The sequence below is a fragment of the Chanodichthys erythropterus genome, chromosome 19 (assembly GCF_024489055.1).
Source record: "Chanodichthys erythropterus isolate Z2021 chromosome 19, ASM2448905v1, whole genome shotgun sequence".
NCBI lineage: Eukaryota > Metazoa > Chordata > Actinopteri > Cypriniformes > Xenocyprididae > Chanodichthys > Chanodichthys erythropterus.
The window spans coordinates 38,522,680-38,537,580 of NC_090239.1; the positions used below are offsets into that span (position 1 = coordinate 38,522,680).

A 14,901-nucleotide genomic window follows, 5' to 3' on the forward strand; every position below is an offset into this window, starting at 1 on the left:
TTATTCGTTTCTGTTAGTAATCAGTTAAGCCTACTCCTAGATGACCAATAGCTTTGCTATTGCCCGATTCATGATAATCTGTACAATATTGTGATCTGAGCACATGTCGTTACCTAACGTTATATCTATAAGCTAACACCGGTCTCTGTCCTGTTCTCCTCACACAACAGCTCAATTTGTCTCTTTTGACCGTTATTCTGTCTAATTCTGGCCTGTCCCTGCTCTCTTGATCACATAGCAGGCTAATTGTATGGCTGTGATTAGTTATACGAGTATAAATAAGCATTTACAAATTTCCTCAGCGTCCGAACTGTCATTGCGATCTATTGTTTTCCTAGTTTATATTGATCGCACTCCCTTCAATGACGTCACGTCCGATTTGGCATTTTTCAGATGCGGAAGTAAAATTCTCTCACAAAAAACGACTCCAGAAGCCTATGTAGCGTATTTATGCGTGTTTTTCAAGAAAATCTATTTCATACATTATTTTTCTATACATTGAATCACTAAAGCTCTAACCTGCAATATGCCCTTTAACTCCTTGGCCAGCGGTCACGCCAGCGTGATCACCGCGGTTTTTTTTCTAACCAGTGTAAAAGAGACTCAAAATACTCTGTCAATGTTGCACACACAATTAAGAGTTATACACCATTTTAATCTGTGGAATATCTTCTTTTATTTGTGTACACTCAGATTAAAAACAAAATGTTGTGCTTTTTGCAAAATAAAGAAAACTAACATGATGCGTGATCTCTCGTCTCCCTCTGAACGAACTCCAATCTGATAGTTCTCAGAAAACTAACTAACTTAGTGAATACTAATCACAAAAAATTAGACTTATGTCTAAAAAAAACATTGAAATGTCAGGTTTTAAATAGTGTAAGTCAAATCGAAAAACAAATATTCTGTGTTTATGTAATCTGTACGAAAAGAGAGCCATGTCAAAGTCCGTGATTCAGCTCATTATCCGCTAATGCGGCCACGCCCACTGAGGGAGCGCTATTCAGATGCAAATTCAGTCAATGCATGCATACATCGTCTCAATCATGTATTTATTGTCTTGAAAAGTGTTTTGAATAGCCATAGTTAGCGATCTCTGGCCTCTGTTAGTTCGGTTAGTTCCTGGATTGCCTATTCTTCTTAAGCAGGCATTTGTGGACAAAAGGGGCAGAGCGCCCTCCGGCTGCAAGTATGAATTGAAAACAAAGTACCCAGCGCTCATAGTAATGACAATAAATCCTGAATAAATATTATTCCTCTGTATAGAAAATTGACAAACATATGAGAATCCATCAATATTTCTCCAAATGTGCATGCTTTTAAGCTAAAAGCCTATATGAAATGCCATAGAGGTAACAATTGATAAACGAGGTAAAACGTGATAATATTTCACAGTATTGCTGTTTTTTCTGCATGTTTGATTTACACCATGATGAGATTTGAGACATGATCAACAGAGGGTTTTTTCACATCCTACCGGTCTGAAAGAGCTCATTATTTATGCAGGTCATTAGAGCTCTTTATGAGATTCTTTTGTTCATGATGATTCACGCCTCCACGCATACTGTGTTTCTTGACCAAAGATGTTTTAGAAAATGTAAATCTCTCTATTGTTTTATATGAACAAGCAAGCAGCATAATTTCTACCTCATTTTGAAGCAAAAACTCTAGTCCAGCACTTCTCAAAGTCCGGACTCCTGACCCAGAGGGAATTCAATCCGGACCCGCCTCCATTTTGTATTTCAACAGCAGTAATTGTGTGTAAGGGATTAAAAATCTGGATTTCCTACTTTGATAAACGCATGTCAAAATAATTTGTTTAGTGTTTTGGAGATGGTCCGAAATTAAAGCGAAGGCGAGATATTTAAAGTTTTCCTCCGTGATTCAGTTGCCATGACATCCAGTGAGTCGCGCAACGCAGCGTTTGAATGGGTGTGGAGCAGTGGTTCTCAACCTGCGGCCCGTCACAAATGGAAATGCGCCCGCGATATGCCGACCACAATAATAATAATAATAATAATAAATAGCATATAATTTATTTTTGTTTTAAAATTTAAATGAAAGTGAATTAAATAAATATAAATGAGCTATAATGCTTTATTTGTCATATAAAATAATTTTGGTGAGCATTTATTATTTTCAGACATCAGGCAATGTAGGCTAATTACGCAATCAGTTAACGAAACAAACACAAGTGTGCGCTTTGGAAGAATTCAAACAGTAGCCATTAATTTTGTAAATTTAAGCCTCAAAATGGTCAAATTTGTTAAAATTTGTTTAAAGGAGAAAAGCTAAATGTGGAAGATAAAATGAAGAAACATGCAAACAAGAAGAGTCGCAGCATCAGCAGCAAAGGTAAGAAGAATGGAAGAATCAGTTTACTGTTAATGAGCAAGATGGGCAGCCTTCCTGTTTGCTCTGTAGTAAAGTACTTGACAAGCAAAACCTACAATTTCAAAAGACTGAACTGTGAATTTGATGTGTTTGTTTGATGTATTTTAAATCAGTAAAAATAACCACATCACACCCGCGGCTGGAATGAGCCCAACTCGGCCGTGCGCTCGCGGATCCGATGCTGCGCGAGGGATTGCGACATGACAGAATGCTTGATATCGTCAGAGATTGTAATTAGCCTACAGTGCGATTAATGTTGTTTGTAAAAAGAGCTGAGTAACATTTGCTTATTAAGGCGTTTATGTGATTGTTTGGTGACTATTGCGATGCTGTTGAAGAGAGTCATACAGAATTAAATAGCAACTTAAAGTGATGTATATACATTTTGTGTGTTTATTGAGCATTACTGATTATTACTGTAAAGCTAATGTCAGTAAGATAGTTTTTGTTTGTTATCTATTGTGTGCAACATCTTGGCATCATAATATTATTATCTGCTAATACCATAACATTAAATCTGATAGGTTTGCATTGGTGACGTCATATGTAAATTATATGCGGACCGTGAGACTTGCACTTGGACCATTGTGCGGCCCACTGGGAAAAGTTTGAGAACCACTGCTCTAGTCTACAACCTCAAATACCCAGAAGTCTTGTGAACAAAGATTTAATATATATTTTTTGGCTTTATTTCAGTGACTTAAAGGTGCCCTAGATTGTTTTTTTACAAGATGTAATATAAGTCCTAGGTGTCCCCTGAATGTGTCTGAAGTTTCAGCTCAAAATACCCCATAGATTTTTTTAAATTAATTGTTTTTACTGCCTATTTTGGGGCATCATTAACTATGCACTGATTTTTTCAGCACGGCCCCTTTAAGAGATGCGCTTCCTCTGCCACACGAGCTCTTGACTATATACATTGCATAAACACAGTTCACACAGCTAATATAACCCTCAAATGGATCTTTACAAGATGTTCGTCATGCATGCTTCGAATTATGTGAGTAAAGTATTTATTTAGATGGTTACGTTTGATTTGTGTTAGTTTGAGGCAATGCTCTGTGGCTAACGGGCTAAAGTTAACATTACACACTGTTGGAGAGATTTATAAAGAATGAAGCTGTGTTTATGCATTATACAGATTGCAAGTGTTTAAAAATGGAAATAGCAACGACCTTCGTCTCCGTGAATACAGTAAGAAACGATGGTAACTCTAACCTCATTTAACAGTATATTAGCAACATGCTAATGAAACATTTAGAAAGACAATTTACAAATATCACTAAAAATATCATGATATCATGGATCATGTCAGTTATTATTGCTCCATCTGCCATTTTTCGCTGTTGTTCTTGCTTGCTTACCTTGTCTGTGCACAGATCCAGACGTTAATACTGCCTTTCCTTGTCTAATGCGTCGAATGGGCTGGCATTATGCACATATTGGGGTCATACATATTAATGATCCCGACTGTTACGTAACAGTCGGTGTCATGTTGAGATCCGAGTGTTTTCCGGAAGTCTTTTAAACAAATGAGATTTACTTAAGGAGGAAACAATGGGGTTTGAAACTCAATGTATGTCTTTTCCATGTACTGAACTCTTGTTATTCAACTATGCCGAGGAAAATTCAAATTCTGATTCTAGGGCACCTTTAAGTTTTTTGTTTTTTCAATAACCACGCATAAACGTTATTCCTTCAAAAACACAAACATGTACATACATGTTCCTCACATATTATTGTAGCCTAGTTTGTGCTGAATACAGTGTAATGACACTTTTTCCATTAAAGGTTGGAATTCCCTTAACTAAGACGAGTTGATACATACCTCTCTCGTCTCAGTGCATGCACTAAATTGCTCTGTCTTGCGGCGAAACTTTGTTAGCACTTAGCTTAGCCCAGTTCATTCAATAGGGGCCAAGCAGAGAAGCTACCAAACACCTCCACGTTTTCCCTATTTAAATACAGTTACTCGAGTAGTGTAACTCGACCTAGGACGGTGACACAAAACAAAACGTTGCGCTTTTCTAAGCGTGTAAAAGGGATAACTATATTGTATGGCGGAATACCATAGCAAGTGCTCGGGAGCACTTTGACTTGGCGCAGTAATATCTTCACTCGTGAAAAGTCCTCTCAACGGCCCCCGCTCTCTCTCCTCCTCCCTCTTATTTCCGTCAATAGAACCAACGTGACTTTTACAGGAGAGGGAGTGGGGGACTTTTCACGAGTGAAGATATTACTGCGCCAAGTCAAAGTGCTCCCGAGCACTTGCTATGGTATTGGCCCCCTCTGCTTGGCCCCTATTGAATGAACTGGGCTAAGCTAAGTGCTAACAAAGTTTCGCCGCAAGACAGAGCGATTTAGTGCACGCACTGAGACAAGAGAGGTATGTATCAACTCGTCTTAGTTAAGGGAATAACATAATATGAAAAAACGGTGGAGTATTCCTTTAATATGTGACCTGCTCTGGCGAAATGAGTCAGAAGTCGCAACGTTCTATTTTAAGATATGGGCCAATAATGTGGAAAAACAAAATCGATTTTTTGCTAATTTCAAAGAACAGACTTTCAAAAATAATCTCCCAAAGTTTCGTAGCCCAGATAATTGAGTAAAGGTATTTAAATGGCTATTAAATTTGACATGGTTTTACTAAATTCGCTGGAAATGAACTTCTCAACTCCTCTGTCACTTATGAGCATTTCCCGGTGTTATGAAATATTCGTTGTCTGAGATTTTCGGTGACACTGGGCGGAGCTTACATGAATATTCACGAGTTTCCTGTTTTGAGTTAAAGCGCCACTGAAAATGTTAGTGCACGCTCTTCGGCTTACATTAAAGGTAATTAGCATATGTTTCAGCGTTAAGCGAAGTGAAGCTTATTCTAACTTTTATTGATGCACAAGATTTTATATATAGCCTAAGCTATATTGTGATATGTTGTGTCATGTGTTAGCTATGTTTGATATGAACACAGATTCGCCAGAGGTGTCGTTAGGATTCGCTAAACGGGTGTTTTAGGTAGCCTATTTTTGTTGTTTCTGTATTACCTTGAGTCTTTTAAGCATAGTTTTGAAAGTTTGCCAACAGGTATGCTAGCATAATATTAATTGTAAACTCCTGTGGTGAAGGCAGCAGTAAACTTTCCTAGTTTGCAGAAGCACTTCTAATCTGGGTAGACTTGAATTTCTATATATGTTTCAAAAATTGCGCACATGCAAGAAACCATGTTAATGTACTTTAAATATAGTTTATTTATTATCCAAATAGGCCACGGTGATTTACGCATCGTGATAACTAATATAATATCTATAGCCAGTATTCTTTCATTCCCAAATATGACTTTTGCCAATAAATATCACTGTAGCCTACACCAGACAAAGCATACACTTTTATTTTTCACTTTGTTTAGAACATGACAGTGTATTAAAAATTAATAATACATGTTTGTTGTAATGTCATTTTATTATATATTTCAGATTGAATGTGTCAGTATCAAAGGCTGGAATCACTGGGATCACAAGTTAAAGTTTGGTCTGCTCTTGTCTGGGATCCCAAGACCCTGTGTAAAGTGTGTTAATGTAGGTTTAAATACAAGTGTTTTTGCTAATTAAATATGTCATATGTCATGACTTCTCATTTGTGAATAAAATTCCAACACAGAATCAGTTGCTCTTTTTTTATTCAAAGTGAAACTACTCTCATTATTTACTTTCATCTTTGATATTACAGATATGCAAATTACTACATGGTCTATTATTTTAGTAGCTAATTTAACAAATACAATTTTAATTGTTATGGAAAGCTTGTAGAATAGAACTAAAACATTTCATTGTGAATATACTGCAGGTTTGATCATTTAGTTCCATATAGTTTCATATCACCATGTGTTAAACTGAATCCTGATTCACAGTGCTTCATGTTTTTTCCACATTAAATTTGTTTTTGTCAATGAAATGCATCATTTTGTGGGAAAAAAGATTGAGAATGTTTCCTAATAATATGGAAAAAAAAAAAAAAAAAAAAAAAAAAAAAAAAAAAATTTAGGATTTAATAAAGTCTCTTTAAAAATATTTACCAACTGAGCAAGCAATTAAGAAATGACAGAACAATCACAGTAGTACGTATATATGTCTGATTATCCATATAACAATAATATTCCTCATAATTAAATTTTAACATTTTAATTGTTGTGGAAAGCGCATTAAAATAAAACCTTGTGAAAGTGCTGCAGGGAACCTAATATCACTGTCTCATGTTTCTATTCATATAGAGCATTGTGTGTTTTGCAGGAAAAGGATAAAGAAATTTGACATTAATGTCAAAAACATAAACGGAACATAAATCTAACTCTCAATGTGTTTTAAAAATAATAATGTATGGTTAAAGTTATGCAGGCTATCTGAGAAAGCAATAGGCAATTACACAATCACAACTGAAACTTCTATTGTGCAACCACAGATACATTTATACAAGTTATCTTCTCAAACGAACTAAAATGAAATCAAAACAGTTGTAGCCTACTAAAACAAACAAACTCGATGTTGGCTCATTTCCTAACGATAGAGATAGCACACGTACGTCTGCAAGACGTCTGTTAAAGATCACTTCATCTGGAAAGCATCTGCTGTTTACAAACATCTAATAGACGTCTTTAAGATGTCAGTTTTACCTGATAACACACGTACATCTCAGAGACGTCTATTTGATGTGTGTGTTTACGTCTGGAAGACGTATTATTTAGGGTGTTTGCTCATCTGGAATACGTCTATAGGACGTATCCTGTCAGATGTCAAATAGACGTTTAGAAGACGTCTTTAAGATGTTTATGATTTAGAATGTATGTAAAACTGACATCTTAAAGACGTCTATTAGATGTTTGTAAACAGCAGATGCTTTCCAGATGATGTGATCTTTAACAGACGTCTTGCAGACGTACGTGTGCTATCTGGGATACATTCTAAATCATAAACATCTTAAAGACGTCTTCTAAACGTCTATTTGACATCTGACAGGATACGTCCTATAGACGTATTCCAGATGAGCAAACACCCTAAATAATACGTCTTCCAGACGTAAACACACACATCAAATAGACGTCTCTGAGATGTACGTGTGTTATCAGGGTTCTATATCTCACGACACAATGTAACCTACAAACTATTGAGCATACATAAACAGTTATTAATAAAAAAAAGAATCATAAATTTATTCGACGCGGAAACACAATCACGTTACAGAAAACAGTGATCCAAGGACAATCCACTAACATTTTCAGTGGCGTTTTAACTCAAAACAGGAAACTCGTAAATATTCATGTAAGCTCCGCCCAGTGTCACCGAAAATCTCAGACACCGAATATTTCATAACACCGGTATCCCCTGAAACATCATTATCTCTGCTCTACAAATATGGTGTTACACGTTGTATAGAACCAATCAAAAAGCTTAGAAATGTAAATACACTGACCTAAACGCTGATTTTTAACAATGGGAAGCCCCGTTTCGACTGACAGGCACGCGATCGGTCCAGCCATCCTCTTGTCAGACTAGCGCGCCTTATAAAATAAAACTCCCATTTGCGTGTCTCTCTTTAAAAGCCAATATAAATTGAATCCATATAGGTAGCACAAAAATTCTTTTTGCATACAAAACCAAAGACTTTAAACTTTCATATCAAGCCTCCAACATGCTTCTGTTGTATTGTTTTCACCCTCTAATGAGTCTGAGTAATATGCGTTTACAAGAAAAATAGCACAGCAGCTAACTGAATACAACCATGTTATATTTCACGTGCTCATAACTTCATGAAAAATGCACAGATCATAAAAATGGCACATCAATATTTAAAGCAGATTCTCAAGATTAAAATGAATCCAAAATCAATATAATATATTGCGATGATCACAAGATATTACTCACAGAATGATTTAACATACTTGGCTAAAAACATTTCTCTCATCTCTCTGGGATGCAGTGTGTATCCAATGATCCCGGAACCATCCATGTTCATTTTCCAACGTGGAATAACACAAAATAGATATAATTTTAAAGCTTAGAATCTCATCTTTTGAATGCGTCTAACCATTTTGAAAATCTCCTAACGAGTGCTGAGAAGCACCTCTAAACCGGAGTTTACCGCCCGTTGGCGCCACCTGGCTGCGGAAAAAATGAACAACAATTTTCAAACTATTCTTTATGATATCACCAGGAAATTTGAACCAGCCGCAGCTCACATATAAGAGAGCATCACCAAAAAAATATTTGTTTTAGCGATCTTATTGTGTTCCTGAGTTATTCCATGTCAAAAAAAAAAAAAAAAATATTTAAAAAAAAGTATACATATTTTTGTATTTTATCAGCCGTTTCTCAGCAAGAAAATGTCCAAATGTAATGTAATTTGTATTTTCTTAAAATTTAAAATGTTTTCTATCAAATGATACCTACCTTTTGACTCCCCTTTCTAGAGTTTTGGAGTTATGAGTCTTTACTTTTGTGTGTGTCGCTCAGAAAAAGAAAGAAAAAAAAAAAAAAACTCTAAAGCCTTCAGGTCTTAAAGGGTTAATTCAAATAAATACTTTCAAATAATTTGAGCTTCAGCCTGGTTTAGCATTTATATATATATAAATGTCTTTGGTCAAATTAAGCTGTAAAATAAATAGTTTATCCCTTTAAATGCAATGGATTTTGAAAGATATCAACAAAAAACAGGCAAAAAAAACTTTAAAAGCGATTTTCTCAGGTTTTCAATTGGAAAAAGAGGGCAGACAACCATAATTCAAATGGGTATATCTTTAAAACCCTTCAAGGTATGACTATCATTTTAAAGCTTGCTGTCTCATCTTTCCATTGATACCAAAATCTCAATTTTGAAATTTGGGTCACTGTGCAGGGCTCTACAGTAAAATATTTCTTTAGGAGCACTTGTGCTCCTAATGAAAAAAATTTAGGAGCACAATCAAAAATTTAGGAGCACGTTCTGTTCAATAACAGACACTAACTTTCCCATTACAGGGTGATATTTGCCCCTTTAAATTAATTTCCTGGGGCATTTGTACCATTATAAGGGCAGTTTTTCTAATCTTATTAAATCTATGCATCATATTTAATAAATTTCTTAAATTAAAATAGAAAATTTGTTTTTAAAATGTTAAACAATAAATTCAGTTAGGATAATAAGACCCAATCAGACTTTTACCAATCAAAAGAAATCCTCAAAAAAAAATCCATCTTTGCACTGCAGAAGTGGCACAGAAGCTCCATCTGAAGTGGTATTATTTAGACATTTACATAGACTGCTTATGATCATTTTTTGACTGCTAAATATATTTTTTTAAATTTAGAAAAATGTAAATTAAATAAATAAATCTTTAAAAGTTTAATATTTTAAGTAAAAACAACTGTAAATATGAAAATAAAACAGCCAGTAGGTGGCGGTAAATCTTAATGTGCGAGTCATTCATTCAGTCGTTCAAAACGCAGATTCATTCAGGAGGAATCACCGTTGCTTGGAGATACGCAACAGTTCTGGTGTAGCTTTGTTTGAAACTGTTTTCACGAAATAGAGCAAAAACAGACAGTATTAAATCACCCAATATCAGCTTGTTTATTGGACTTCAATCAGATCAGTAAGTATATGACATTTTCAATCATGCCAATACTCTGAGAAACAGTATACTCGTGTGATGTTACTTTACTTACATATTGCTGAGATCGACAGCTGCAACACCGGTTACATCAATTAAACACTTCACTTGCCCACCATGACCGTTTTAGTTAGTTTAGTTAGTCTATTTTCAGACAGTTAAAACGGAGCACATCTGCTCAATTCAGTGAGCAGCAGGAATCAGATTTCAAGTCACTTCACCCATTTCGCCTAATTTTTTAAATGACGAGGGAGGAAAATTTGGTTGACAAGCGAAATGTAAAAGCGCATATTTAAGCGAGTTTGTCATTGTACTGTTTTGTTGTTGTGTTTTTCATTAAGAATAATAATGAACGAGCCCGATCACACGAAAATGCGTATCAATAGTACGAGTTTGTAATCCCGTAGAATATATACGCCAAAATGAGTTTTGGCGTGCTTATGGTACGCAGTTTTTCGCGTGCATATGATACGCACTTTATGGCGTATTATACATATGAACTCCCCACTCCACCACCCCCATCCTAACCAAGAGCTTATCATGTACACGCCATAAAGTGCGTATCATATGCACACGAAAAACTGCGTACCATTATTCATTTTTATAGAAGTTTTTGGATATTAATAATAATACGTTTATTTTATATAGCGCCTTTCTACATACTCATATTCCTTTTCTAAAGCTACAGAACTTGTTTGACTCAATGTTTTGTAAGTTTGAGCCATGTGTTAAGGTCTGAAATAAAACAGAATGAGAACTTAAATATTCTGTGATTTAGTATGCTTGCTTATCATAGGAAGTAATAGGAAATTACTCTTTACATTAAAGTAGTAGCCTAGTGAGAACAGGGTGTTGGGGGAATCACCTTTTATTTTTTTCTGTTTTTCATCAAACGGCAGTTTTGGCAAGTTCCCACAATTTCATCGCATAAAATTGCAAAAATATCCTGCATATTCCATCGCTTTTTTTTAAGAAAACGTGCCGCAAAATCAAGCATTTTAGCCCGCAAAAATCCCCCAAAAATTCTGTGTTTTTCTGGAGGGACTGGTTTTCATTTTATTCTGCAGACTGAACTCGCGCTCTGTTGCCACACTGGAGCGGACTCACCACCAACTGGACAGGGGTGGGAATTACAGTTACAAGTTACATCAGCCTCAGTGTAATCTGTCAAAATGATGGACGGCCTTCAGATTTTTCCATCACTGCAAAAAAAAATAAATAAATAAATCTGGCAATGACGGAAAATTTCCTGGATTCACAACAAATCTGTGACTGTTCTTGAATGGCCCAGCCAGAGCCCTGACTTAAACCCAATTGAGCATCTGGAGAGACCTAACAATGGCTGTCCACCAACGTTTACCATCCAACCTGACAGAACTGGAGAGGATCTGCAAGGAGGAATGGCAGAGGAATCCCCAAATCCAAGTGTGAAAAACTTGTTGCATCTTTCCCAAAGACTCATGGCTGTATTAGATCAAAAGGGTGCTTCTACTAAATACTGAGCAAAGGGTCTGAATACTTAGGACCATGTGATATTTCAGTTTTTCTTTTTTAATAAATCTGGAAAAATGTCAACAATTCTGTGTTTTTCTGTCAATATGGGGTGCTGTGTGTACATTAATGAGGAAAAAAATGAACAAATGATTTTAGCAAATGGCTGCAATATAACAAAGAGTGAAACATTTAAGGGGGTCTGAATACTTTCCGTACCAACTTTATATACAGTGTTTCCCACAGGATTTTGTGAGACTGTGGTGGGTGGACATCAGTCCCTCTAGGGGGGTCCAAATTCAAAGAAGAATGGACCAAAAAAAATAAAGTAACTATGTCTTTATTCTTTCTTTGTTAAATTATGTGTCGTTTATCATTAGACTGTTGTGCTCGTAAAGGTAAGGAAAATATTTTAATATTATTTTCATGACACTTTAAATAACTGGCTTCTGGCAGACAGCCGTACACGCGTCAACTTGTGCCAAAAGAGTAACCCCTTATGGGATGTAAGATTAGCATAAGCTTTGACGCCTTTTGCTGTTCAAACAAAGAGGGCTGTGCAACAATTGTGCAAACAATTTTAAGCTCCTCTTCACTTATATAAAAATCCTCTGACATTTCTCCTTAAAATTCTCACTTTAGACTTCTGACTCATTTTAAAAGCAAAGTATCATTATTTCTGTGTGAAAAATGGGCCTATTCCAATTATAACAGAAGTATACAAAAGTTTATTATTTAGATAGAAATGCTGATGTTTATGTATAATAAATTACCTTCTGTTCTGAAAATGACGACTGTATCGATTGCATTGTTACACTACTAGGTGACAACAAATTTACTGTTAAAAATGTGTCTATCAATGAATCATTCTGTCAGAAACAAGTCTTTATGAATCCAACTTACAAAAATATTCTGTTTCACCTGTCTGACATCTTCACCATCTTACATGTGTGTTCAAGCATCCTTTCTAATTTGTGTTAACACTTTATAAGGTTCATTTATGAACTAAATATCAGTAATACCTTTGTTACTGTATTTTTTAATCTTTGTTAATGTTAATAAAAATACAGCAATTCAGAGTTTGTTCATGTTACTTCACAGTGCATTAACTAATGTTAACAAATACAACTCTTGATTTTAATAATGTAAATGTTGAAATTAACATTAACAAAGATTATAAATGCTGTAGAAATGCAGTTCATTATTAGTTCATGTTAATGTAGTTAACTAATGTTAACTAATGAACGTTATTGTAAAGTGTTAGCGAATTTGTTGAGATTAACAGTTAGTTAAATTAATTTAACACAAAGGACTGTGAGTCGAGTATGGTGCATTTTTCCCTTACTACTATTTTTTAATAGTTGTTTATTTTAATGGAACCGGAACCGGAATCGTTAGGCAGAACCGGAATCGGAAAATTTCTCACGATTCCCAACCCTAGTCGGAAGCTAATTATTTTAGTTTTTGATATATTTATGAAAATATTTTGTCTTACACAAATGCGTCGCCTTACTTTATTAACCAACGGAGCCGTTATATTTTATGATGGATGGTTTAACTATTTTGGGCTTCAAAACCTCATCCTCTATTTACTACCATTATAAAGCTTAAGAGCCAGGACATTATTTAATATAACTCCAATTGTATTCATCTGAAAGAATGAAGTCATACACCTAGGATGGCTTGAGGTTGAGTAAATCATGGGGTAATTTTCATTTTGGGGTGAACTAACCCTTTAAAGTGATTTTATACCCCCGATTTTAACAGACAAGTCTTAACCTTATTCCAAGACTAAAATGCATGTTTGAGCTGTTTTAACTGAAAGTAACTTGCACTGACATATCTTAAAATTTGTCAGAGCCATCGTTTTATCTCATGAGCGCACACCAGTAATGTTTTTTTCTAAGGCATCTTTATAAAAGCTACTTAAATATCCTAACTGAACTAAGGCCTAATCCTGACTTAATCTAAGCCCTGTCTTGTGAAACCAGGCCTTAGTGTCATTTAACTCATCTAAGTTCAAAGACATTTTCTGTCTTCCTGGTCTAGCATTGGTAAATTACAGCCGTTTAAAAAGATCTCAGGTGGTAGGATCATTGATTGTATCGCTAGCGTACAAAGATTAATACAACTGTTTAAAATGATTATTAATCTCTGTAGGAGACAATAAGTCAATGCTGTCTACAATTGTGTTGCTTTAGAACATGTCTATGAACCCACAGAATGTTGCTGACTTGAAACATATGCCTACGAACGTTGCTGACTTGGAGCAATCAATAATGTCCAAATAATCTGCCGATATGAAATGCACATGATGCAAATAAATAGTATGCATGTATGTGAGATATGTTTTCAGTAAATAGGTAAATGTGCTGTACCGGATCCATCTTCCGCTCGGAGCCGCTCGGAGCCCGCGGCTGTGCCGCTGTGGGATGAGTCTGCGCCCGGGCTGATACTCAGCATCGCCGCCATCTTCAGAACGGGCACACAAGAGTTGACCCAATACCAGTAAAGCAGAAAGACGCTCTCAACAATACATCAGGACCCCGTTGTATTAAAATAGTTTAGCCCCAGTCAAAATATACCGCGAACAAATAACAAAGTCATATGAAAAACTGTACAACAAAGGAGATGTAATAGATCAAGAATGCACTGACGTCATCTTCTTCTGTTTTTTTTTTTTTGGCGCATTGCATCCTGTCTGCATGTCGCCACCTACTTGCGCGTGTATCTTCTTCTTCTGGTGTTAATGGCGGTTGCCAGAACAATTTAAATGGTGCATTCCCGCCACCTACTGGATAGGAGTGTGGAGCGCATAATGGTTGGGAAGTTTGAAAACGATAATTCAATAATTAAAAACAAACAAAAAAATACAACTGTATCCTAAATTCTATTAATCAGTCTTTTTTGTTTTAAGAAAATAATGAAATGAAATATTATGAATCAACATTTGTTTTGGGCCATTTCCTAACAGAACCTGAAGAGACAAATTATTCCGAAAGATCTTAAAGCTTGAATTAGTTTAAATCGTGTTCCTTCACACTCTATAAGTATGTGCTCTACTGATTCTGCTTGACCACATTGACCACAGTTTCCATTTTCATATGCGTCCCCATTCTATGCAGATATGATTTAATGTCCAATAGGCATTCTTGACATTAAAAAATCTTTCCTCTTGCCAAACTTTCTTCTTTATAGACCTACTTTCTCTCGAATATGATGAAAGTGTCTACCTTTTGTTCCACTATCCCACTCCTTCTGCCATTTCTTTCTTGTTTCATTTGCTATTAACCCTTTTACTTCTGCTTTACTCATTGACACTTTAATGTCAATTTCTGCATGTTTCAAAGCCTGTTTAGCCAGATGGTCTACTA

General features: G+C 35.6%; 1 protein-coding gene across 2 annotated transcripts in view; it reads right to left on the bottom strand.

Annotated features, from left to right (window-relative positions):
- The window catches only part of med1 (mediator complex subunit 1), a 127,705-nt gene extending 113,481 nt beyond the window's left edge, over positions 1-14,224 (bottom strand). For both annotated transcript variants that reach the window (XM_067369639.1, XM_067369638.1), the window contains exon 1: positions 13,906-14,224. In XM_067369639.1, the coding sequence (XP_067225740.1) occupies positions 13,906-13,999 (94 nt within the window). In that variant the 5' untranslated portion in view covers positions 14,000-14,224. The remainder of the gene's footprint in view (positions 1-13,905) is intronic.
- Positions 14,225-14,901: the final 677 nt, after the last annotated feature.